The 26,262-nt window shown below is 38.3% G+C and overlaps 1 protein-coding gene across 1 annotated transcript in view; it reads left to right on the forward strand.

Annotated features, from left to right (window-relative positions):
- Positions 1-21,779, forward strand: part of PLEKHH2 (pleckstrin homology, MyTH4 and FERM domain containing H2) — a 102,728-nt gene extending 80,949 nt beyond the window's left edge. The window contains exons 21-29 of the mRNA XM_007459949.1: positions 409-586; positions 1,488-1,643; positions 3,914-4,011; positions 10,496-10,637; positions 15,948-16,093; positions 17,129-17,258; positions 18,039-18,125; positions 20,207-20,344; positions 21,600-21,779. Of these exons, the coding sequence (XP_007460011.1) occupies positions 409-586; positions 1,488-1,643; positions 3,914-4,011; positions 10,496-10,637; positions 15,948-16,093; positions 17,129-17,258; positions 18,039-18,125; positions 20,207-20,344; positions 21,600-21,779 (1,255 nt within the window). The remainder of the gene's footprint in view (positions 1-408; positions 587-1,487; positions 1,644-3,913; positions 4,012-10,495; positions 10,638-15,947; positions 16,094-17,128; positions 17,259-18,038; positions 18,126-20,206; positions 20,345-21,599) is intronic.
- Positions 21,780-26,262: the final 4,483 nt, after the last annotated feature.

The following is a 26,262-nucleotide window of genomic DNA, read 5'->3' on the forward strand; positions in this document are numbered from 1 at the left end:
TAACCTCTATGTTCTTCAAAAGAGAACTCTCCTCATCATGCACTTCTTAAGTTATCCTGCACTAGTCTTTATACAGTTATTTTCTTTATATTTGTTAATATAATCATTGTATATTGACCATAAAATGTCTGGTAATTTTAAATTTATTTTGTGACTATAATAATACAATAACAATGAAGATTGTTTTGTGGGGAAGTCTGGTTTAGTCTGTGGCAAAAGTAAAGACACTAGAATTTGAGAAAAGTGACAGCAGTTAATATCACTCAAAAAAGAAAAATTACTGTCAACATTAGCATAATACATTGTAATATTGTACACCAAGGAAAGCTTTCTTAATGGTTTCATGTATATAAAAGGTTGTCTTAATTAAATTTGTTCTTAGGCTTTATCTTAAGTTTTGTATCATAGGACAGAATTTGGAAAATATGCCATTTACTGCCAACGATGTGTAGAAAGAACGCAACAGAATGGAGATCGAGAAGCAAGACCCTCAAGAATGGAAATCCTTTCCACCCTTCTTCGAAACCCGTATCATCATTCTTTGCCCTTCAGTATCCCCGTACACTTCATGAATGGGATATATCAGGTAGATTAGACTTTCTACCCAATGAAAACATGCTTAGTCTAGAATTCTAAGTGCACTCTGTGGAACTGGGAAGTGAGACTGTCTCCCTATTTCTGTCAGCTCCTGGCAGTGATAAATATGCAAATGTATTAGACCTTCTGTCAGGACAGCTGAGTTGTGAAACAGTTTTGCTAAAAAGGATTCACACTAAAAAAATCCATAATTGAAAAAAAAAAAAATCCATAATTGAACCAAATAAGGGAGGAGTTTCACTGCCATTATAATTCTGATGGAGAAAAACAAAAAGGTTGAGGCCTTTCCCCACCTGGGTACCGGCTAGGTGAGGAAATAATTACTAACGTGTGGGATGTGTACAGGTTTAGTCTCTTTAAAGTCTCCAGATCTCAGGAATTATCTGGGAAAACTGTCCAAGCCCTCCCAACTCAGATCTAAATGCTTGCTTACTAACTCAAGCAAACATGTTCCAAAGCTAGCAATTAGTCTTTGTAGCTCTAAGCCTTTTATCACGGAATTCAGATACTTAACTGCATATTAAAGAAACAAAAATTAAATGTGTTTATTTTTTTTCCTTTGCTTAAAGATTACATATTGCACTGTAGTTCTTGGTTTGCTTCTAATGGGCAGGCATAATATCTCTGCAAGATGTTTGCAGCTGTCAAATGATCTTTCTATTTTGAATTCATGTCTGTTGGCTGAATCCAAGATTTCTGAATTCTTACATCAAGCTAATGACTAAGATGACATTAAATTTCTCCAGCGGAGCTTTGGAAAAAAAGTTAAAACACCTAGATAAATATGTTATCATTAATCATGCATCAAGAATGCCCTGTTTCCCCCCTGAAATCTGTTTGAAATGTTTGTACCTTTTTATTAAGAGAACGACTTTGTTATTTCTGTTTAGGTAGTTGGATTTGATGCATCCACCACAGTGGAAGAATTTTTGAATACTTTGAACCAGGATACAGGGATGAGGAGGCCAGCACAGTCTGGATTTGCATTGTTCACAGATGATCCTTCTGGCAGGGATTTAGAGCATTGTCTTCAAGGAAACATCAAGGTAAAACCAACTCCTTTTAAGGAGGCAGACCCAGAAAACAGCAAAGAAGCTACTCTGCTATTGGCAAAAAGTTTAGCTCAAGAATTTTCCAAAAATTTAAGCAATCTAATTTTCATAATAAAAAAAAATATTGCAGGACTTTGTTAAGCCGTAGAATTCTTAATACGATCTGCACACACACATACTCCATGTTAAAGAGAGGAAGAGGATTAATAATAGTAATAATACCCTAAATATTAGGGTAAAAAGCATGGAGGTGTGGAAGGTCTAATAAAATGGCCTTCCATTTTACTCATTCACTCAGCAATATTCATGGAAGTGTTTATTGTGTCCCAGGAGCTGGTCCAGACCCTGTGGGTTATACAAAGAAGGTCGAGAAATTGTCCCTGCACACAGTGAACTTCTAATTTGCTTAGGAAAGAGTAGCCTTATACACTGATAACCTTCAGTCTGAAAGTGATAAATATATAAAGAGCGAGGTGAACATTCTACAAAGGGAGAGATTAAGTTCAGATTGGAAATTAGGGAAGAGCTCAACTGGTCTTTGAGGGATTGGTAGAATATGGACCTGTGGAAATAAAGAGATTCCAGACATAAGGAAAATCATGAGCAAAGACAGAGAATTGGAAGATTCTTTAAAAATGTTTTCTAGGTCATAGTAAAATAACTGTAATAAAGTTTCCATCTAGCATTGGCAACAATTAAAAATATAGAATATAGAACCACAAGGAACCTTAGAGAAATAACCCACTTATTTTGCAAATGAGGAAACTGAAGCCCAGAGTGAAAAATGATTTATGGCAAATCAAACGGCTAGAACCAGGTCTGGACCCTCTTACCTGATGTGGTCCTTGATTGCTCTTGGGAATAAGTACCTTGTTATGGAGTAAAGGTATTTCTATGATTTGGAGATTAAAGAATTGGGGCAAAGCAAGGGACACACCCATGAGTTTAGAACATATGAAATATCAGTACTTTCATCTAACTCCCAGAAGCCCAGCTCCACTTGCAAAACGATCTGTTGGGTCTCCATGGGGTTCCGCAGACTATGTTAAAGTTCATACTTAGTTCCTTAGGAGTACTGGTCAGAAGATAGGATTTCCACCTCACTCCACCCCACCCCTGCCTTATTTCTTCAGCTGCATTTTGAGACATCTAGATAAATGAATGTCTTTTTCTTCTCAGCTCCAAATATATCCTGTTTAGATCAACAATTCCAAATGTAAATTTTTTTTTTTTTTTAAAGAGAGGTTGCAATTTTAATTAATTAATTTATTATTTATTTATGGTTGTGTTGGGTCTTCGTTTCTGTGCGAGGGCTTCTCTAGCTGTGGCAAGCGGGGGCCACTCTTCATCGCAGTGCTTGGGCCTCTCACTATCACGGCCTCTCTTGTGGAGCACAGGCTCCAGACACGCAGGCTCAGTAGCTGTGGCTCGCGGGCTCTAGAGTGCAGGCTCAGTAGCTGTGGCACGTGGGCTCAGTAGATGTGGCTCGCGGGCTCTAGAGCGCAGGCTCAGTTGTGGCGCATGGGTTTAGTTGCTCCACAGCACATGGGATATTCCCAGACCAGGGCTCGAACCCGTGTCCCCTGCATTGGCAGGCAGATTCTCAACCACTGCGCCACCAGGGAAGCCCCAAATGTAAATTTTTGAGACAGACATTCCTTGAGCACTGTTAATAATTAGTCAAGAAGATAAGCTAGTATTTTTGGTTGGCTTGAGCTGAGTAAATGTTAGGGGCTTTGGTGAATAACTGCTTATCCCATAATTCTGAAAACTGTTATTTATAATTCTCAAATGACCAGTTTAAAAAAAAAAAACAAACATTTATTTGGTTCCTGAAGAATTTTTGTTCTTTCCCAATCAAAAATCTTAACATTATATTTCAGATTTCTTTGGTATAACTTCAGTTATTCCAATCTTTATTAACTCAGAAGGTAGGAAGTTGCTTCTTCAGTGACTAAATCATGAAAAAATTCCTGGAATCTTCTTGTTTCCAGTCTCATGCAGTCCTTCATTAAGATTCCTTTTTGAGTAAAAAATTCATGGCCATAGTCCAAAGTTAATGTGTGTCCAAAAGGATAAGAGGACCAAAGAGTGATTTATAATTAAATTCTAAACTCAGAGCTACAGAAGCTTAAAACAGAAAGCATCAGTCCATTTGGTTTGATCACATTAATTGAAAATTTTCAGTCTATAGACATGTTTGTCTTCAAAAAATACCCAATGTGAAAAATATTATGAATCTCCATTTTCCACTTCCCTTCTAGATTTGTGACATTATCTCTAAATGGGAACAGGCTTCTAAAGAACAGCAGCCCGGGAAATGGGAAGGTACGAGAACTGTTCGTCTCACTTATAAAAACAGGTGTGTAATGCCATCGCCAAGTACCAAAGTGGGAGTATGCATCTATGTTCAAATCATGCACCTACAATTTAGTTTCCTATTGAATAGCCTTAAAAATTATATTCATCTATATGTTTTCTTATAAATGGTAACTGTTTCTGTAGGAAGAGGAAGAAACTGTCACATAAATTTTTTTCTCTAATTCTAGTTTGTTAAAGTCATAAATAATTATATTTTATAAAAATATGCAGTTGGACAAAGATTAGAAAAAAACTATAGGAAAATATAGCTGCTCTCAGGGTAGTTGATAAAATTTTTCACTTTCAATATTTCCTTTAACACTATTATTACATTTTTTCATAAGACTGAATACTCAAATACCCTACTGCAGATCTGTAGTAAGAAGTATTTGTTTACCCAAGTCTTTCAGAAGTGATATATTCATATCCATTCATTCTTATTCTTTCATATTCTCTCTTCCTCTGTATTTATTGAGCTTCAACTATAAGCCTGGCACTTAGCTAGATGCTCTGGGTAAAATGATAATAAAAACAAACACAGGGGCTTCCCTGGTGGCGCAGTGGTTGAGAGTCCGCCTGCCAATGCAGGGGACACGGGTTCGTGCCCTGGTCCGGGAAGATCCCACATGCCACGGAGCAGCTGGGCCCGTGAGCCATGGCCGCTGAGCCTGCGCGTCTGGAGCCACAACGGGAGAGGCCACAGCAGTGAGAGGCCCGTGTACTCCAAAAAAAACAAACAAACAAACAAAAAAAACACAATCCTTGATCTTTTGGAATTTACAGGCTAGTGAGGAAGACGGTTGCTAATTTTACAATGACTCTAATGAGTATATAATAACATATTAAGTTCTCTGAAAGAAAAGAGCATGGTTCTGTGAGAGCACATGACAAGAATCCTGACCTAGCCTGGAGACTTCGGGAGGCTTCTTTAAGGAAATGATGCTTATGCCCACGTCAGAAGGGCGCTGAGAGTGGAAATGGATGGAAAAGGATGTTCAAAGCCTGTATAAGGAGGTTGTGCAGTGTTTCAGGAACTGGGAAAAAGCTGGTAGGGCTGGAGCACTCACTTTCTCAACTGATACAATTTTAAAAGACTTTGGCAAATGATCAGAAATCAGGTTTTCTTTCTTTCTTTCTTTCTTTTTTTTAATATCTTCTTTTCTTCCATGTATTAGTAGAAGGTGGTATTTAATAAAGAGTGTTCACTGACCAGGTCATATTAACTGTACAACAACAGCAAAAAAAGTAAAAAAAAAGTATTTTCTTATTTTATTTGACTCATATCCCATAAAGTAAGGAATCTAAAATATCAGACCAAGAGCCTGGTAGAATTATTGGTGAAGTGTTGACTTCTTTCAGAAGGCTATTTTTGGAATATGTTCATAGATCTGAAATTGGGATATGAGAAGTAAGGGTACTATATAACATAAAGAATGTTACAGCCTTTGACCCAGTTCAGGATCTCTTTTTCTGATACTTTATTCCACAGAAATACCTGCATAAGTGGGCAAGAATATTCCAGTATTCTTTATAACAGTGAAAAATAAGTGTTGTAGGGGGCACTTAAGTTTATCAATAGGGGAACAGTTAAATAAATATTGTGCATTCATATTGTGGATTCCTCTTACACACTCAGACATTGAAGGGTCACCACTGTTTGAACAGACTCCTTTGATCTGAATAAATGGTGGTTTTGAGCCATGAGAGCTTCCCTGTTCAGGGGTTCATGAGCTGAGGTGATTCGCAGGAGTTCTGGGTAACGAGAAGGTAACTGTCAAGCTTTGGTATATAAGGTTTTAAAATCTCATATTCGTAGAGATAAGCAGGATTATTTAGATACTAGAAATCTAATAGGCCGTACTCCGAGAGGAACCTGTCTCCACTGATGGCAGTCTTCATCTGTGGCCCTTTGGTGACTGGCAAGAACAGCAGCTGGAAGACGTGGACCTTCCAGATGATTGTTTTAGTTTTGTGATCGCTGGAGCAGTGGTTCTCAGAGTGTGGGCCCTGGATCTGCAGCTTCAGTATCACATGGAAACATGTTGAAATGCAAATTATTTGGCCCCATGTCAGACCTACTAAGTCAGAATGTCTGGGGATAAGGCCCAGGAGTCTGTTTTAACAACTCTCCAGGTGATTCTTACTCATGCTAAGTTTTGAGAAGCACTGATCCAGAGGTCCGTGTTGCTGCCTGTGTCTGTTGTGGAAGGAAGCCAGCTCCTGGACCTGACCTGCCATATATCTTTATGTAGAAGAGGTTCAGGAATTCTCATTTGGTCTTGTTGGCACTAAGTGGAATTACGTCCATGTCTAAGACTATTCCTAACACTGCATAGCTTATGAGTGCTGAATACATACTGATTTTGACTGTGATGGCCACAGTTGGAACCAAGATTAAACGGATGAAATGGAGAAAAGTGGTCTGAAAGACACAAGAATACTGTGCCAAGTCTAGCAAACACCACCAGGGAGGACAAAGACAGTCATGAATAACACAATGCCTTGTTAACAACAACAACAAAGCTTTACGACAGTATCTTTGACATCAGAGAAAAAGCAACTCAATCATAATGTTAAATTTTTAACAGAAGTCTGAAATGGCTGGATAGCCACATCTATGAGAAAGTACTGTTTCTAAATGTGGTTGTGATTTGCACATGTGTAAAATAGCTTAGACAATGAGCCCTAATTTCCAGTGACACAGTTAGGAGGGGAGCTGGCTGTGACCTACCATGCAGCTGCGGACTTGATTCTTCATCTGTCAGGCAGCACTGTAATAAGCAAAACTAAAGCAACAGCTCTCTTTATCATGGAATTTTTGCTTATATTTAGTAAGTTATGGAATTTTAATTATTTAGATTTAGGGGTTAAGGATCTAATTAATAGGTTTTGAACTTGTTCTCATAGAAAAGCATTTGGTAACTAACATTTAAATTCTATTCATATTTAAGCCACTTATTTAATTTGGTTTCTTACTGTCTATTTGAAATTGCAAAATCAAAGCATGTTTTTAACAAAACAAAACTGGCAAGGGTCTTTCTCTACAGAGAACAACTCTTCCTTCTCCCCTCTTTGAAACGAAAGATTATTTTCCATAATTCTTTGTTACTGTTTTCTGGAACATAGTTTAACATTCCCATCTCTGCCACCTTTAGCTGACTGTAAGAGCACCTATATCCATTGGATCCTAAGCCAAGAAGCCTCTTAACAGGTCACCTAGTTTATCCCATTTCTTCCAGCTGTGTTCACACGAAAAAAAAAAAAAAATTCTAGTATGAAGAGACTTGTGATTCTAAAGACCTCTAGAGAAGACTCATCATCATCGTAATAGTAATAATAATAACTACCACCAATATTTATTGAGCACTTACCACATGCCAGACCCTATGCTGAGCTGTTTACATGCATCATCTCATTTAATCCTAACAACACCTCTAGGTAGGTGTTATCATTAATCTCCATCTTATAGATGAGGAAACTGAAGCTTTAGAGAGTTAACTCATTTACCCAAGGCTACAGAAGGGATTTTTCAGTGTTTTTTTGGCAAATAGTTTCCATAGGTAACAATTCGCACCACCATTCATTTACCCATTCATGCCGTAAACATCTATCCAGTGTCTGCCAGTGCCAGGCCTTGTTGAAGCCCTAGAGATTCAAAGGTGAATAGAATTTTCTTTTCCTCTAGAAATCTTATAGTTTATAGGGAGAGACAGACATGAATTCTTAGCAATGTGATTAATGCTGTAACAGTGACAGTATAGCAAAATAGTGAAGAACATGGGCTCTGGAGAGAAACTGCCAGGTTAGAATCCTGGCTCCCCCACTCACTCTGTGACCTTGAACAAGTCACTCACCATCTCTGTGCCTCAGGTCCCCTCTACATGAAGTGGAGATGAAAACAGTACCTACCTTTAGGGTTGCCTGAGGGACTAAATGTTGGCAAGTGTAAAGCACTTGGATCAGAGCCTAACACATAGTAGATACCCCAGCGATATTCGCTCTTATTGTAAATATAGCATGTCTGTTTACAAGCTGTTGTGCGAGCAGAGAGGAAGCCTTCTCACAGTGGTGACTTCTGAGCACAGGACTTGTGGTAGCCATAGATGCCAGAGGAGAACAGGGAAGGGGCGTCACAATTGCAGATTTCATAGTGTTATTAGCAGACCATGGTGGACAGAGGAAGGAAGGAAGGTAAATGGAGAGTGAAGGCAGGCTGCTTCCTCAGTAAGTTTACATGATGATGAGAAAGGCAACAGTAGGAAATAAATGCTCTGAGGACTGAAATATGGAGCCGGTTGGAGGCAAGCAAAAGGATTACCCAGCAGTGCCGAGAGCTCTGCTGAACTTGGAGCAGTGTGTTTGCTGATACTGGTCCACATAGTGACGTGATTTCCATCCCACAGTGTTCAGCTTCCTGGATGTCAAGTGAGGAGGTGGGCATTTGGGAATGCCCCGGCCTTCCAACGTGTGCCCTCCCTGCTGGGACAGAAGCCCCTTTCTCTGCTTCAGGCCCCTTTAGGATTGGAGAGCAGCTGGAAGCTGGTCATATTGGGAGAGACTCAGATCATGTAACCCCGGCACCTTTCCTACTCAAGATCCGTGGATTTGATTTTCTGACTTCCTGATCATTTTTGTGACTCTTTAGTTCCTCTTCACATTCTCTCCAAATCCCTGTATAGCTGTTGGAGCCCAAACTGTTCCATTAGGGGCTTGAGCCTATGATTCCTACAGGTTGTGTTCCTATATGTGTGTCTGGAATTGTTTTTCTCTTTTGTGCCTATAGTGCTTCATTTTCCCTTCCCAGGTGCAGTCTTACTGGCATGCCAGAAGTGATAGAAAATGCACTTTAGCTCTTCTTGCCTGTAGCCATTTGAACTACAGGTTCTTTTTTCCCTCCTAGCTGTATTACTAATTCAAACTTTTACTAAGAACCTTCCAGTGGTTAACACTTAGCTAAAAAAAAACCCTAGTGCATTACAGTGATGAATAAGACATAGTTCTTAACTTCAAGTGGAGAAAATAAGCTAAGTACAAGGACATTCACATGCCAGAAAGGGAGGGCTTTCATCTTAAACTTTATTCTCTTTATTTTATATCCCTTTGCTAACACCATTTTGAATTTAGAATCTATTTCTATTGCCCAGCCATATTCTCCTACCAGTTAACAATTTACCATCATGCAGTCACAGATAATTATTTTATCAAGAAACCATGCTGGGGCTTCTCTGGTGGCACAGTGGTTGAGAGTCCGCCTGCCGATGCAGGGGACACGGGTTCGTGCCCCGGTCTGGGAAGATCCCGCGTGCCGTGGAGCGGCTGGGCTCGTGAGCCATGGCCGCTGAGCCTGCGCGTCTGGAGCCTGTGCTCTGCAGCGGGAGAGGCCACAGCAGTGAGAGGCCCGCGTACCGCACAAAAAAAAAAAAAAAAAGAAAAAGAAACCACTCTGAATGATGGCCCAGGCCAGTGATTCTTAAGCTGGCGTGAACGGAAAGAATAATCAGAACGATGGGGAGGAAGAGCTTTTCAAAGTACACCCCCGTGCTTCACCCAAGATTCTGACCTGCTGCCCTCTCATTCCTTGCTATTTGAGGTAATTACCACGAAAGATTCCGTAACTGATGATAGGGTGTCCTCTCCCTATCATCAAGTGGATAGCGGAAAAAAGGCTGGAAATCCAGTTATAGCTAATTGAGCACACACTTAACAAATGCCAGATCTAAATCTCTGTTTTCCTGCCACTGTGTTGTCATGACAATATTAAGGTATGTCACGGTGCTGCTTACCCACCCCACTGTCACAGCATTTACAGGGTTTACAGTGCTCTGTGCCTGCTCTGCAGCCTGGAATCAGAGCCCCAGAAACCTCACATACCAAGAAACAGCACAGTGATTAAACACAGAGGGTCACTGAATTGAGGAAAACCTAGGCGAACAAAAGTCATGTCATGTTTCAACAGATAATAATGGTAACATGTAAACTATTTTTGAGATCCTAAGGCTGTGTATCAGAATGTGGCATAAAAAAGTCAAAACACTTAAATGTGCAAATATTATCTTTTAGATTCCCAGAGAAAACTGCCCCACTTGACCATTTGATGTTGATTTTGAATTGAAACCTTCCTTTTCTATTCCCTGGTGTGTCCAAGGTGTTTAGGAAAGATCATGGGTGTTTTGAAAACTGGGTTTATACAGCCCACTGGTGTCTGAGGTCCTTCCTCAGTAACATCTAAGGTATTAAGGTATTTCAGGGCATAAAGGTAGCATAGAAGCATCCATCAGCCTCAACTTCAAAGCAGTTTTTCCTCAGTTTGCTGATAAACGTTATAAAGAATAGAAATAGAGGTCATTAACCGATAGTAATGGTCTAAGTTTGTATCATTGAGAGAACTATTGTTAGAGCAACCCCATATCAGTCCTCTGGATTTCTCTTTACTTTTTTCCTTTGTAAGCAGATCATTTAATGAAAAATTTCCTCTTTTTTTACAGACTGTATTTCTCAATGCAAGCTCATGGAGAGACTGATAGAGAAAAGCTGCTCTTAATGTATCAGACAAATGATCAAATAGTAAATGGACTTTTTCCTCTGAACAGGGACCTGGCGTTAGAAATGGCAGCTCTTTTAGCTCAGGTAACTTCCATGTTATATAGAGCGATGTTTTGTAATGATGAAATACTAATTTCTCCACTGAATTAAATGTAGTAAAACAATATACCTTTCGTAATTCTTTAAATTCAATTTGCTGTGATTAACACCTTAAACATTACAGGCATTATAATTGCAGCCTGACTCCCATTGCTGACAATTGCGGTGATGTAGAATGAGACCTTATTCCATAAAAGGAACCTAGTTTCTTAATCTCTTGAAAATATCCCACTAGGCTTTGCATTTAATAAAGGAGTTTGAGTGTCGAGCTGTGGGGTTACGGTTGCCATGCTAAAATCGTTCAGTAGTCAAATAGGATCAGTCTTCTAAAAAGCTAAAGCAGGAGCTTTGGCTTCCCTGGTGGCGCAGTGGTTGAGAGTCCGGCTGCCAATGCAGGGGACGCGGGTTCGTGCCCCGGTCTGGGAAGATCCCACATGCCGCAGAGTGGCTGGGCCCGTGAGCCATGGCCGCTGAACCTGCGCGTCCGGAGCCTGTGCTCTGCAACGGGAGAGACCACAACGGTGAGAGGCCCGCGTACCGCAAAAAAAAACAAAAACAAATAAAAACAAATAAAAAGTGCTAAAGCACTTTCTTTTATTTACCTGTTGTATCAATTAAGTTCAGTTGGCTGTAAACCACACATGCATGCAAATTAATAATGACAGTTAAAATGGAAGTGTTATTTGTCTCTCATATGGAGTGTTGGGGCCCAGGGCAGTGTGCCCCCAAATATGCCTCAGTGGCATATTGATTATTTTTAATTAAAGTTACTTGAGAAACAGCTGGTGAAAAAAAATGATATATATTTAAAAAACACTCTGACCTCCCTCTTTTCCCTTAAAAGCAGGAAATAAATCTTCCCATGTGAAAGTATCCTCCCTCTATCAGGAGGATAAAAAGCATCCTTGTCAACAGAGTTAGGGAATTCAAGGCTAAGAAAGCTGTATAAACAAACTTTGTTGCTTTTTCACTAATCTGCTATCCCAAGCACAAACCCCTTTGTTTTGTTAAATCTTCATAAATAATTGTTTCTTTGTCTAAAAATGATGTATAAACAGCCTGCTTTGGTCATTTCAGGGGTCCCATTTCTATGAGACCTCTGTGCGTTCAATTGTTTTTTTTTCTCCTGTTAATCTGTTTTGTGTCAGTTTCATTATTAGACCAGCTAAGAGAACCCTAGAGGGGTGGGGTGGGGGGGAAATCTGCCCCTCCCCAGCGAGAGATAGGCATGCTGGCGCCTCTACAGGCATTAGGGGCATGGGCTTTATCCTGCCCTCCATTCTGCTGTCATCTTCACGGTCCTGGAGGTCTGCCAGAGCTCCAGCCATTACATCAGTGTTCCAGGCATCATAATGGAGGAAGGAGTGAAGAAGGGCATGCCCTCCTGCTTTTGAGAAACTTCCCAGCAGTTACACAGAATGCTTCTATTTATGTTTCTCTGTCAAAACTTAAGTCACACGACCTTGCCAACCTACAAGAGAGACTGGAGAATGTGGTCTTAGCTGGGCAGCAGTGAGCCCAGCTAAATTCAGGGTTTTTATTATTCAGAAAGAAGGAGAGAATGGTCATAAGAGACAACCCACAGTCTCTACCCCATCTGGGTCTTTGCACAAGTTAATTAAGGGAAAATGATGTGTCGTTGGCTTAGATTCCCCAGTGTTTTCAGTCTTCTCACTCTACATACCATACCAGGACATCTTACTCATTCTCTTAATTTTATCTACCACCTGTGCTGATGATTCCCAAATCTTTTCTCTCCAGCTCATATTTCTTTCATGGGCTCCTTAAATTCGACATATCGGGAACTAATCATCTTCCCTTCTTTTCCTTCACATTTTGCATATTCACTGCCTCCATTCAGTCCTCCAAGCAAGCTTCAAATCCAGGAATCATCACTGACTCTGCCCTCCCTCTCTCCCTTTCCCCCAGTTAAAATGTGCCCTGCGCATTTTAACTGTTCCCTCCTCTCCATGCTGACCACCATTGCTATGGTTCAGACCATCATCACATCCTGCCTGCTCTCTTGCATCAGGATTCTAACTAATGTGTTTTTCTCTGGTCTGATCCCACACACACTTCTATCCTCCATGCATAATCTAGAGAGATTGTTCCAATTACCTATTGCTGCATGGCAAATGACTCCAAGACTCGGCTCAAAAGGACAATTTGGGCAGAGGTATAGGGGCAGCTTGTCTCTGCTTCATATGGCATCAGCTGGCATAGCTTGTAGACTGGTTGTGACTCTACAGCTGAGGGCTGGAATCATCTGAAGGCTCATTCACTCACACGTCTTGTGGCTGATGCCAGCTCTTACTTGGAACTTCTGCTGGGGAATGTCAGCCGGAAGACCTACTCGTGGCCTCTTAAAGTGGTTGTTTGTGCTTCCTCACAGAATGGTGGTGGGGTTGCAAGAGCTGTCCCAGAAGAGACAAGATGTGGAAGCTGCCATTTTCTAAGGTCTGGGCCTAGAAACTGCCGTGGTGGTTTGTCAGGCAGCAGTAATATACAGTAACTGGAATGGAGATACAGCAAAAATGTGAATCTAGCTGTGTCATTCTCTTTACATGGAGGGACTGTCATGATCTAAACTCTGCCTGCCTCTCCAGCCTTATCTTTTAATACTCTCTCCCTTGAACTTTATGGTCCTGAGTTGTATATGATTCACTTATTCTTAGCTATTAAACTTTACTTGTCTCCTGTGCTTGGAACACCTCTACTCCCATGCCTCTACCTGTGAACTTCAGCTTATCCTTTAGTTTTCATCTTAGGGGTCACTCATTCCAGAAAAACCTTCTTGAATTCTGCCTGGTTGGGTTAAATGTTCCTCTTAGGGTTTCTGTAATGCCCTGCACATATCTATTACTGTCCTGACCCCAGTGGTTTATTATTAGTTATTTGTTTCTGCTTTGCACCACTGACTGGGGCCTTCCTGAGGGCAAGGGCTCTCTCTGTTCATGTTTGTATCTAGCACAGTGCCTTACACACAGTCCATTCTCCATAAATGTTCTTGGATGAATGACTAGTTGATAATTTAGTTTACTTTCATAACAATTTTATGGTCATGCAGACTTTAAAGCGTTTAGTGCTACACTGAGTGTTCCCTTTTTGCAAGTGATAAAAAGCTGAAGAAATGAGAACTAGGTCACATTTTTTCTTGGTGATAGAATTAGGAATGATTTCCTATCGCATGCCATTCTAGGCTTTGGTTCTCTAAAGGCACAGATGCTCTGTTAAAATCACTCTTATTTTTGCTAAAATTTAAGTTCATCTTCTTACTTTTTAATTTTCTGGGGAAAGCTTCTCCAAGAAAAATTATCATATCCTTTGGAGATACACACTTCTAATATTTTTTAGATGAATTTTCGGAAGGGGTAGAAAGGTAAAACCATACACCTAGAAAATTCTGAGCATATTACTAACTAAAAAGTATAATTTCTCCATCTACAAAAGGAAAATTAAATAATACCTCTGGTCTCTTCCTCAGAGTAGTTTTTGTGAAGATAAATGAAGAAGAAACTATTTTCTTCTGTAGAAGAAAATAGTTATTTCTGTTGTAGATTTGCATATCTATAGGTCCTTGTTGATATTCTCTGTCTTAATCAAGAAATTCTTGCAGCTGATGTTCTGATTGCTGTACATGGTGTCTGGTAAGGGGTCATGTTGATGTGAGGCATATTGGGGATTATCTGAGTTGATTCTCCAAACATTTGGAGTTGATTCTCCAAACATTTATTTTGCTCATTCTGTGCCACACAGTATGCCAGGAGCCAGAGAGGGAGACCCTGAGCTTGAACATCCCACTGCAGGGTTCCCTAACAGCCAAGCTTGCCTTAAGTGGCCTCTATGTTTGTAACTATTGTTTGTCCAACTGCCATATCCTTAGAGGTTAAATCCTGGTCCAAGGGTTTACAGCTAGCTGTGCTGAGTACTGCCTGGTGATAGGTGGGGACAATGAAAAGCTTGCTCTGGGGGAAGGATTTCCATGTATTTGAAGAGCAGATGGACAACTTTTATTTGGTGTGAGGAAATTAAGATGATACCTGACTAGATAGGAGATGAGGGTGAAAAAACTAACAGCAAAGCCAAGCCAAGAAACCATCAAGTAAGGGACCAGGTCAAAGAAACTAGAAAGTCATAAGAACAGACTGTAAGGGCAAAGCTCAGCTGAGGAATTTAGACAGTAGCTGGTCAGATTAAGAACTAGATAAGGGAGGTCACAGGGGTCAGAATCTCAGAGGCTGGTTGTGCTAACAGCTTACTTGAAGGCAGAGGGCCCTTTTGAGATGGAGACCCAGGGCTTTCTGTAAGACCATCCCAGTCTTGATGGAACCCTCCATCTGTTTGCTGGGGAGTACTCTAGGTAAGGATGTGGATGTTCAGTATGTCCCCCACCCCATCTCACTTGTTGAGCCCTCTTTGGTACCCTATACAAAGCATTTAACACAGATTATCACAAGTATTTATTTATTCTTCAGTCTCCCCTACTAGACAGTAAACTCTTTGAGGATAGGAACTATGTTCAGCTTTTTTCTTTCTCATATGAATTAGCACAGTGCCTGGCATATAACAGGGACTCAGTATAGGTTTGGGTGAATGAATGGGTGGGAGAGTAGATGGAGAGATGGATGGGTGAGTGGTTGGCTGGGTTGGTAGAGGATGGCATCTGTGTAGCCTGTTAATGGAAGTAATGACTGAACATTGTTTCATTCAGGGAAAAGGGGGAATGAAGGGCTTTGTTTCCAGAAATGACAGAATAATAGATTGAGGGGATGAATACAGTAACATTTATGGAGAAAATCTAGGAAGAAAGTAATGAGAAAATAGTACTTGCTCCCATGATGTTCGGTAGAGATCCTGAAAAAGTCCAAGTAATACTATTTAAAGATTTTTCATAGCTTTATAAGTTTTTAATTTTTCACTTCTAACTTCTATTTTGCCTTACTATTATCAACCAAAATGGTACCTTAAAAATGAAAAATTATCTGGTGCTGTTACAGGAATGGTAGAGTAAGTGGCCTTTAGCAAATACTACCAGATATTAACCTAGAGTGATTAATGTAGAAATGAAACTGGAATGTTTAAATTATAGATTTTTTTCATAATTAGACTTCAAATGAAATTTAAATTTAAATAATAGTATTTACATATGATTGTAAATTCCATAATCACACAATCATGACAAATAGATTTATATATTGTATGTTATAAAGAATGTTTAGAAAAAAGAAGCTAATTTTCTTTCTTAAAATTCTTTTTTAATATCCTGTATTTTCTCTTTTTTGGGTTTCCACTTAGGTGGAGATTGGAGATTTTGAAAGACCTTTTTCTACTCCAGCAGGGCATGTTACTAATCAGTACAAAGCAAATCAAACTATAAAACAACTCATAGAGAAATTTTATCCTAAAAGGTATAGAGATGACTCTTCTGAAGAACAGTTAAGGTAAAGAACTATTTGTAACTCTTAAAAAGGCAGATGCACACTAGTTTTTCAGTGACATTTTTCTGTTCAAATTTTAAAGATAAAAAAATTGTACATAACAATTTTCTCAGGATTTTTTAAATACTGTTGAATACCAGGAGGTTATAGTTCTTTTTATTTAAGATGTGCCTAGAAACTTTTTTTAATGAGAAAAAAAATCTACCTTAATTTAGAAGATCTGCTTTTCATTTGACCTTATTCATTCTTGTCCAAATTAGTCGTGCTAATAAAGAAAAGGAAAAAATTGGCTAATAAGATGTTTAATTTTATTAAGTGTTTACCAAAAAATTTTTATCTCTTAGGGTATTCCATTATAAACAAATTGGACTAAAAATAAACTATCTTCTTACACAAGAGTTTTAATTATAGTATAAAATTTTAATTAAACTGAACTAATTTGAAGTTTTGATTTTTGAGACCATATAAAGAAAAGCTGTAGATTCAAAAATAGAGGCAAATCCAATTCACCATGAATTTTTCCAAATCAGAAACATTTGAGATCAGTTTGTTGTCTGTGTAGAATATAAGTGGTTGCCTTCGTACTTCTGTTTGAGAGGTTTCCCCTGCAGCTAGCGTCTCTCCAAACCAGGAGTGGTAGCACCTAAAATTCCACTGTTGGGGATTCTTCTTCAGTCATGACTTCTTGTACTTTTCTTTAAAAATGAAAGTTATTCCCTTTTAAACTAATTTATGTGGTTTGATGTTAGCTTATCAGATTTTAAAATTTTACCTAAAGGGGGTGGGGAGCGGGGAACTTAGGTCATACATACTGAGAGCACTAACCGTAGGAGAATTTGGTGGAAGGAATGCTACAAAAAGGACAAGGGGTAGACAGTGGTGAGATGGGACTCACAAAACAACAGCTTCACCTAGGTTGTGAGGATGTCTCCCGGGGGTGCTCAGGATCGGCTCAAGGAGAGCTTTATCTTGGGAGGATGATACACTGTTTATGTGTTTTTCTTCTGTGTTTTTGTTTTTGTTCTTTTCTCTTTTTAGGCAGCTTTGCCAGCGACTGTCAACCAGATGGATGGCCCTCCGGGGACACAGTGCTGCTGATTGTGTGCGAATCTATTTGACAGTAGCCAGGAAGTGGCCATTCTTTGGTGCCAAATTGTTTCTTGCAAAAGTAAGAAAGAATGGGGGGCTATTCAGTTCAGTAAAATATAAAGTGATAACCTGAGTAACCCCAGGTTTAGTACATTTGGCTTTTTAAAAGGAAATAAGGAAATTTCTAACAATTTAAAGAAAACCATGAAGGGACACTAAGGAAAGGGAAGGAAAGCCATTAGCGTCTCTGTCTTTTCCCTTCCGTTCCACTTCCCCGTACCGTAAAGCATTTCTTACACTCAGTAGGCTTAATCATTAGACTGAAGACAACAGCTCAACTCTGCTTTCTTCTCTTTATTCATTCATCCATTCACTCATTTACTCTGTCACTCATTTTGCTCATTCATTTAGTATTTATGACTTCTGTTTGCCAAACATTGAGCTAAGCTCTAGGGATACATAAGCCCATGGTTTCAGATAGGTTGTACTCACACTTCCAGGAACTCACAACCAGTATTGCAATAGGCCTGGAAACAACTACTGTGTGGAGAATATGGTTAAGGGTGACATGAACAGAGTGATGCCGGAACACTGAAGAAGGAGAGATGAAACCTGCTGGGGGTTAGCTTAAGAGGCCTGTCCAAATGCACATGTTAATAAATGGCAGATCTGGGTCTCAAAGCCAGGTCTGCTAGTTCACTCCTCTTTCCATTATACCACACTGCCTGCTCCCCAGGTGAGATTTTTAATAACAAGATGTTGTTGTGTTATTGCAAATGCTGCATTGCATTTACACTGAAAAATATTTCTGTAATTTTGCTTAGCATTTATTATGTAGTGTATTTTCACCTCTTCATAGCCCATAACCCCATCATCACTTGGAAGTACTTTCATGTGGCTGGCTATACATGAGGATGGTTTAAGCATCTTAGAATACAACTCCATGGTAAGATTAAATCCTTAAGTTCTGCATTGAGTCGACTATTTCCATTGCTCAGTGTACTGTAAACAGAAGGTAATGATATCTTAATCTGACTTTTCTCATACACAGAAAACACTCTGCCTAATACTATATAATGAATAGTCATTTTACAAATATAACTATAGTTACAATTTAATCTTTTAAATCAAGATTAGACAGGTTATATATTGTGTATGAGAAGAATATTAAGATACCATGACTAAATTGCAATCATGGTTGTATTTGTAAAATGACTGTTCATTTATTGTGTTCAGAAGATTGCTTCCTGTGTAAAATGAAACTGTTGAAGATAACATTAAGGTGGAAACTTTAGTTACCAAAGTTTTAAGTTCAGTTTCACGAAGCCTTCTATAACAATTTCTATACTATCCCATAATATCAATTACCAGTTCATTTGTACATAGACAGTATCTTAGAGCTGTTTACATGATTAAATATAAAGTCAAACTGTGATTTCTATTTACTCATTTATTTATCTGAAATTCATTTTATTTTCTATCATATTTTATATGTATCAGAGTACTTTTAAAATTTTTGTTCTTTTTTTTTTTTTTTTTTAAACCTGGTAGGCAAGGATTGCTAAATTCACCTGGTAGGTGTAGTGGGCTCTCCTACTTGTGGCTATAGTCAGGATCACTGAGAATTTCTTGGAAACGAGGTTATCCTCTAGTGTTATAGTAACTGTTTCTCCTTATAATTGCTGAAAAACTTTTTTGAAGGCGTTTATGTTTCCTGAATGCCTTTTAGTTCTTGAATAGATAATCTGAAGATAGATTATAAAGTCAGTGACTTAAAGTCAACAGAAATAGTACACAAGTATTGAGTTACCTTAGCTAAGTAAACCAGTTCCTAGATCCCGGGAGATGGACATGCAGGTCAGGAAGTAGACATTGCCAGCCTGCAGCACTAGAGGTGCTCACTGCTGGGATGGTCTGCTCAGAATCTTGCAAGCTAATCATTAGATACGCAGATTCCTTTCCTTTTAGGCTGTACATCTTTGACTTATATTATTTAAATTGTTTTAGTAACACATTGGGAAAAAATATTTGCTGCATGTATGATGAAGGGTTGGTATCCTTTATGAATGTGGATGTTTTTTCAAACAGTAAGGAAATGATGAACACACCAATAGACAAATGGGCTGAGGCAATTCACGGAAGAAATACTAATGTTCAGTAAATGTAGTTTTAAATGTTAATCTCACCATCAATCAAATAAATTCAGTTTAATACAGTGAGATTCTACTTTTCACCAATCAGATTGGCAGAGCTTCAAAAGAATGATGATATCCTGTTAGCAAGGCTGTAATGCTGGGAATGTAAATGGGTATAACCTTTTTGAGTTTGCAAAGACTTACTTTTTTGAGATAGCAATTTCAGCTGTTGAGGTTTATAACCAAAGAAATAATTAGGCTATGTGTATCATGAAATATGTCCCCAAATATTCATTGGAGTATTGTTTAAGATAGTAACAAATAAAAAAACTTAAATATTCTTCAATAGGAGATTCGTTAAATAATGTCTATGTGTCTATAAAACCCAAATAAATGTCTATAAAATCATTTAAAATGTTATACAAGTACATTTGTTGTCATGGAAGGATGTTCATAACATGTTAAAAGAAGCAGAATGTTAAAAAAAAGTAGTATGCATGATACTGTTTATGTTTACACACGTCAGAGTTTATATATCAGGGTGAACTATGTGGACTTGCCAATATTTGACCTTTTTTTACCTTAAAAAGCATCAGTTTCATATGGTTCAACCAGATAGATAGATAGATAGATAGATAGATAGATAGATAGATAGACAGACAGATAGAAATCTTAAGGACAAATACAGTGTAAATGCTATGTAAATAGTTGCTGGTGCACGGCAAGTTCAAGTTATGCTTTTTGGAACTTTATGGAATTTTTAAAACATATTTTCCATCTGCAGTGGTTGACCACATCATCATTTTAATGGAGATACATGTTATTAATCATCTCTCATCTTTCTTTGAAAATAAAGATTGTATAACATGCTTACTTTTATTTCTCTTTGAAGAGGTTAATAATCAGCTATGTGTACAAGAGTCTAATGACCTTTGGAGGTTATCAAGATGATTTTATGATAGTCATTAACAATGCACATTCAAAGGACAAACCAACAGAGAAATTACTTTTTGCCATGGCAAAACCCAAGGTGAGTAGAAGGCTTTATGCTAACTTTCTTTATGCTAGTTTTTTTCATACTACAACATATATTGTACAAAGAATAAGTTCCTCACGGGAAAACAGACTCTACTTACAATCAAACAACCATAGGTCCAAATTCTGGCTTACGTTATCTTTCTAAACCTTGGTTTCTTCATCTAAAAAATGGTATGATGCTATGATGCTACCTTTTTTTTTTCTGGATTAAGAATAAAATTAAGGAATTGTGAAGTATTTATAGCCCGGTGCCTGGTACACAGAAAGTTCAAAATAAGTGGTCCTGGCATAAGTTGTTATTGTCAGGTACTTCATACACATTACCTTATTTACTTGGAGTAATTCACTTTATAGACTCATTATTGAGAAGAGTGAGGTTTTAAAATTAAGGCATACTTGTTTCTTTACTATTTTTAGCCAACTATGTAGTTTTAATGTCCCTCAGTAAAAGCAATAAATAAAAGGGCTGCATTCTAACATGTAACTCTGATTTTAGGAAAAAGAATGAGAAATTATTTTTTCCAAGACTTTGTCTTAAAATTCTCAACTAAAAGAGACTTTTTTAGAATTTGAAACTTTAACAAATGACATATATGTTTCTTAATTAAATCTGTACTTGAGTGAAGTCTGTAAGTGTAGAAGATCATGGTAGACTCAGTGCTTTAGTTTAAAGAGTTGATATAATGCACTGAATTTCTTATTCATGTATTCACAGATGTGGCTTTAGGATAACTGGTAGAATTGTACTACTGTCAGATTTTCTAATGTTGCCACTAAATTTGATTTTTTTTTTTAAAGTATCACTTTCTGCTGGTTTAAGTAATGGGAAAATAGGTCAGTGCCTTGATGGTGCTGAACATGGAAGTACAGTTGACTCTTGAACAACATGGGTATGAACTGCACGGGTCCACTTACGCATGGATTTCTTTTCAGTAGTAAATACTACATTACTACACAATCCATGGTTGGTTGAATCCATGGATGTAGAACTGCGGACACAGAGGAACCGTGGCTACAGAGGGGCACTGTAAAGTTATGCATGGATTTTTGACTGCTTAGAGTGTTGGGGCCCCTAACCCCTGTGTTGTTCAAGGATCAACTGTACTGCACTGCTTGATCTGGTTAAAAGGGAAATCTGGTAGCCTGGGCACTTGCAGATGGAGACCACCCATGGCTAACCCTTCTCTCCCTTTTGGAAGTGATGAGAACTTCTCAGGAGAATAACAGTTCCATTTTTCTTGTTTTAGATTCTTGAAATCACTCTTTTGATCGCCAGCTACATAAACAACTTCTATCAGCAGAAGGCGGTTCACCACCTCTCTGCTCCAGCGCTGCTCTCAGCTCGGACACAGGGTCCTCAAGCCAGGGTGATGGGAAGCCAGCCCCTTCTGTCAAGCAGACCAACCAAAGGCCCCACTTTACTCTGAAAGCTCAGGGGCCTGAACATTCACTCCCTGTCCTCTAACCAATGGCTGCATCGTCTCCAAATAAGTTCATTTACATCCTGGCAGCATGGCACACACACAGTAGTAGTCTATTCTTTAAAAATAATGAGGGTTACTCTCTTTCATTTGATTCATAAATATTCAAATGAATGCTAGTAATGAGACCTAAACACAGATTTTCCCATGTGCTGATTTTCTCTTAGCTTAACTGGGTTAGAATTTGCCATTTTTTTCCATCACCTTCTCCTTTGCCATCAGACACATCAAGGCTTTTTTCTCTTTTTTAAAAACATATTCTAACAATCTTTAGAAAGTGAGATTCAAGGGAGTTTTTCCAAACACTCATTTGGCAAACCAGTTGATTATTTGGAAACGCTCATTGCCAAAATATTAAGTACTGTAATTAAATGTGCTTTTAATTAATGATATGGTGTTTAGAAAGAAGTAGAGTATACAGTTTAAGAAACAGCTGCAGGGCGGTGTTAAAGGGTAAATTTTAGAGCAAGTGCAGTAAGTCTTCTGGCCCTATGAATCATTGTGTGAGAAAACAGGAGCTAGGTAACCAGAACCTCCTATGTGGTTTTAGAAAGTGTACCCTGTCACCTTTTCAGATCACTGGAGTGTAAAACTTAAAATGAGACAGTGATTCCTGACATTCTTTGGCTGTCAGCGTAACCCAAGTTCACTGGAATATTGCCCACATTTCATTGCATTGGTGCTGGGTCATCTTGACCTTGCTTTGTTAAATAATAATATCTATGAAAACAAAGACCATTCTTAAAGCTTTGCCTCATACAGGCCTTTTAAATTATAGTTTGAAAATAAATTCCCAAAAATATTTTTTAAAAGAAAAGAGAAAGTAACTCTTCTGTCAAAGGAGGTAAATTTTTAGGTGAAAGAGCCTAGAAACGTATTACTTTACTAGGTTACGTAAGTGGTCAGTACATTCCGGTTTGTGTCAAAATAAAGTACTTATTATTCATGATAGAAATGAAACTGTGATAAGACATGAAAATTATATTGCAAAAATGTTTAATTGAAATAGTAATCATGAGTATACTTAATTTTATTTATGTGTAGAATATTTTATATTTATATTTTGGACATACATATATTTATCACTCTGTGTATGGTATTTTTTTAACCAATTGGAAAAAAGAAAGTTAGCTGCTGAATTAATTTGTTGGCAGAGCCTTCATGTTTTCTTTTTTGCTGCTTTCTCCCTATGGCAATGTACTGTTCTCACAATAAGCCTTTTAAAAAATGTTCCATCCCATGTTAGCATCCTTCGAAAGGACAGAGCCAAGAAGTATACTGATCAAGTAAGATTTTGCTTTATTGGTAATGACAAAGGTAAAAAAAAACCCATAGAAATAGATTGCCATTTGCTATTTCTCCTAAATCTTTTGAACCACAACCACTCACTGGGTAAGCAAATTAATTTCTGAGAATAAATTGGTTACCAGTTTAAGATGACTCTCAGGGGCCTTTTGGCTGGGATACAGTAGTTTCTGAGTTCCCAGAAAACCATTTAATAATCATTAGTCGGTGAACCACAGGCTTGGCAGAGCTGTTATGTATGTGTGAGGACTTTATTCTCAGGCAATAGTTAGTTCACCATCTGGCAAGCCCCCCCAAAATCTAATTTAAACAAGTAGTGAAGGCTTAGCTTAAATGGTAGTACCCTAGACTTGGCATTTATTTTTGATAGAGCAGAGATAAAATATTTTGATGGAAAGAAATCAATTTTCTGTAACTGATGATGTGAAAATTTTATTTTCTGGGAAATTACTTTTATATAGCCATTTAAAAAATTCAAAGTATGTTATTATGATTGGTTACAAGAGAATAATGTTACATGTTTAATTGTAATATTTGTCTCCTATCATTTTCTTCCCTTTCAATCATAATAAATGATTTACAAAACCCATTTCAAGCATTATCTTTTGAATAATCTTCAAGAAATACCTAATGTTTTCATTGTCAAAGCTGAGGTGTACTACTAGTGAAAATGGTAGTTATTACCTCCTTCTCTTGTACTCATGCTTTGTCTTCTGTGTTGCTTTGTTTTATCCACATAAAAGGAAGCTGTTTTGGCAAATTGTAAGTTTCATATGTATGTACGCATATTGACACATATACAATATGTATAAGTCATGGGGTTCTCCCATGATTTCATAATAAGCTCCTTATAGGTAAGTTGATTGGACTGTGTCTAAAATTTTATTTTAAATGCTCTAGATTTCTGTGTGTGTCCTTAAAGTCAAATACTGCCATAGCTTAGAAATGAATTTAACTCTCAATTTACAAGAAAAGTTAGTCACAACTTATAAAGTATTTGCTTGAAAAATGTGTTTATCAGTGGTTGTTTGGACATTTTTTCCGTAGGAAAGAAATACATGGCAGTCAGGTTCCTGTAACAACACTTGTAACCCATAATTGTACTGAAGTATAATCCTGAAGAATTAACCACTATGGATAACCATATTTCTCTAGAAAAAGGCTTTAAGTTGTCCTGAGATGCTGAGAACACATTTCACCCATCCACCCACTTCCTAGCTGTCATGGAATTTGGACTTCACTGCAGAGTCTCTGGGCTGATTCCAGGGGAGCAAAGGCTTTGGTAATGTGGGGAGTGAGGAAGCAAAAGTGAGTAGCAAGACGAATAAGGTGGAGAAGATTTTCTGCTAACTGGTTCATGCAGGGACCGCATCTCCTCTCACATTTCCCCCTATTCTCTTTTTCCTAAAGGAAAAAAGGGATTCTATTGCTACAAGAGTACTTCATTTAGCAGGAAATATGCCAGTTTCCTCCAGAGAAGGAATGACTCGATTCTCCTAATTCTTGTTTGAGAAATTCCAGAAAAAGACTCTGACTGGCCCAACTCAGGTGTTTAACCTCAAACACTCATATTAGGAGAATGCTTAAGTAAATTATTAAAAATCTACATAGTGGAACCTTATGCAGCCGTCAAAGCTATGTTTATTATGGGTTTTTAAAAAATTGATATGGGAAAATACATGTTAAAATCAGAATGTTAACAAACTTTACAGTAAAATCTCAACTCTGAGAAAAAAGATTGGAATAAAATACATCAAAATGCTTAATAGTTGTTACTCCTGGTATTTGCTTATTATACCCTCTTAGTTTTTTCTGTATACTATTTTTTTCTACAATAAGCTCATGTAACTTTGAAAACAAGGAAAAAATATAAAAACTCTCACTTTCTGGGCTATTGTTAATAGCCTCTGTATGGACTCCTAGACTCCAAAGCATCCCTGACACAGCTGCAAAAAATTATCTCATTGAAACTTAGGTCTAGCCTTGGCACACCCCTATTTGAAATCTTATTTGGTTTCTCATCGCCAACACAGTAAAATCCAGACTGCAAGATCCTTCACTGTAGCTCAAACTACCTGTCCAGTTTGCTCTCCCACCTTAGCCCCACCAGGCACTTTATATGCTTCCACCCCAAACTATTCACAGGTCCCCAAATATACTCTGCACGCACCTTTATCCTTTTGCACTGTTGTTCGTTTCATCCAGGAAGCAGCATAAAACTGTCTCCTCCTCCATCACCACCATTGAAATCTGTGAGTCTTCTTGGGCTGATTCAGAAGAGGAGCTCAAATCTTTGTATATTTTACCTTGAGAACAATTTTCATCTATCCAGGAAAGTCACTTTCTTCGTCCAAGTATGAAGCCTCAGGAGGCATAAGGGTAGAAAAGAGAACTCACCTGCTTAATCAGATCAAGGTGAATCAACTGAATCACTCCTGAATCAGTGCTGGTGATTAGGGCCCAGGCAGATAACCTTCACCTTCCTGGTTACCAGGCTCCCTCCTTCAACAACGTATCCCAGTTACCCAAATCATTATACTTTAAAATGCTAGTACTGTGCCTAGTCCACAGAAAACACCTGGCAAAATGTTAGCTGCCGTTATTGTCCATATCAATAGGGCTTCCCAACTAACATGCAGAGGGATTCTAAAGTTCCAGAACCCAAATCATTGCGATGCATTACAATTTGTCCCACATCAGTTTGTGAGTTTATAGGCAATGCTGATTCAATGATGGATATATCAGCCTCACTTGCTACCATCCTTTCTCCATTGACCTCCATTACTTCCCTTCTTATGTGCAGCTGTAGTCTTCTATGTCTCCAAAATGCACCTACGTGTTGGGAGAATTTTGTCCCCAAAGATTTTATCTGAAGTGAATGCCTTTTATTTCCTATGAACCATCTGCTTCATTTCCTTGTGTTTCTTTCTTCAAAGTTGCTGATCAGCAGCTTACCTCACCATAATAACAAGTATTAAGCACTTATAATGTTTCAGACACACATAAGTTATGTTTTACATGTATGTATCTCATTTAAAACTCATAATTTGGGCTTCCCTGGTGGCGCAGTGGTTGAGAGTCTGCCTGCCGATGCAGGGGACACGGGTTCGTGCCCCGGTCCAGG

Source organism: Lipotes vexillifer, unplaced genomic scaffold (genome assembly GCF_000442215.2).
Source record: "Lipotes vexillifer unplaced genomic scaffold, Lipotes_vexillifer_v1.1 scaffold666, whole genome shotgun sequence".
NCBI lineage: Eukaryota > Metazoa > Chordata > Mammalia > Artiodactyla > Lipotidae > Lipotes > Lipotes vexillifer.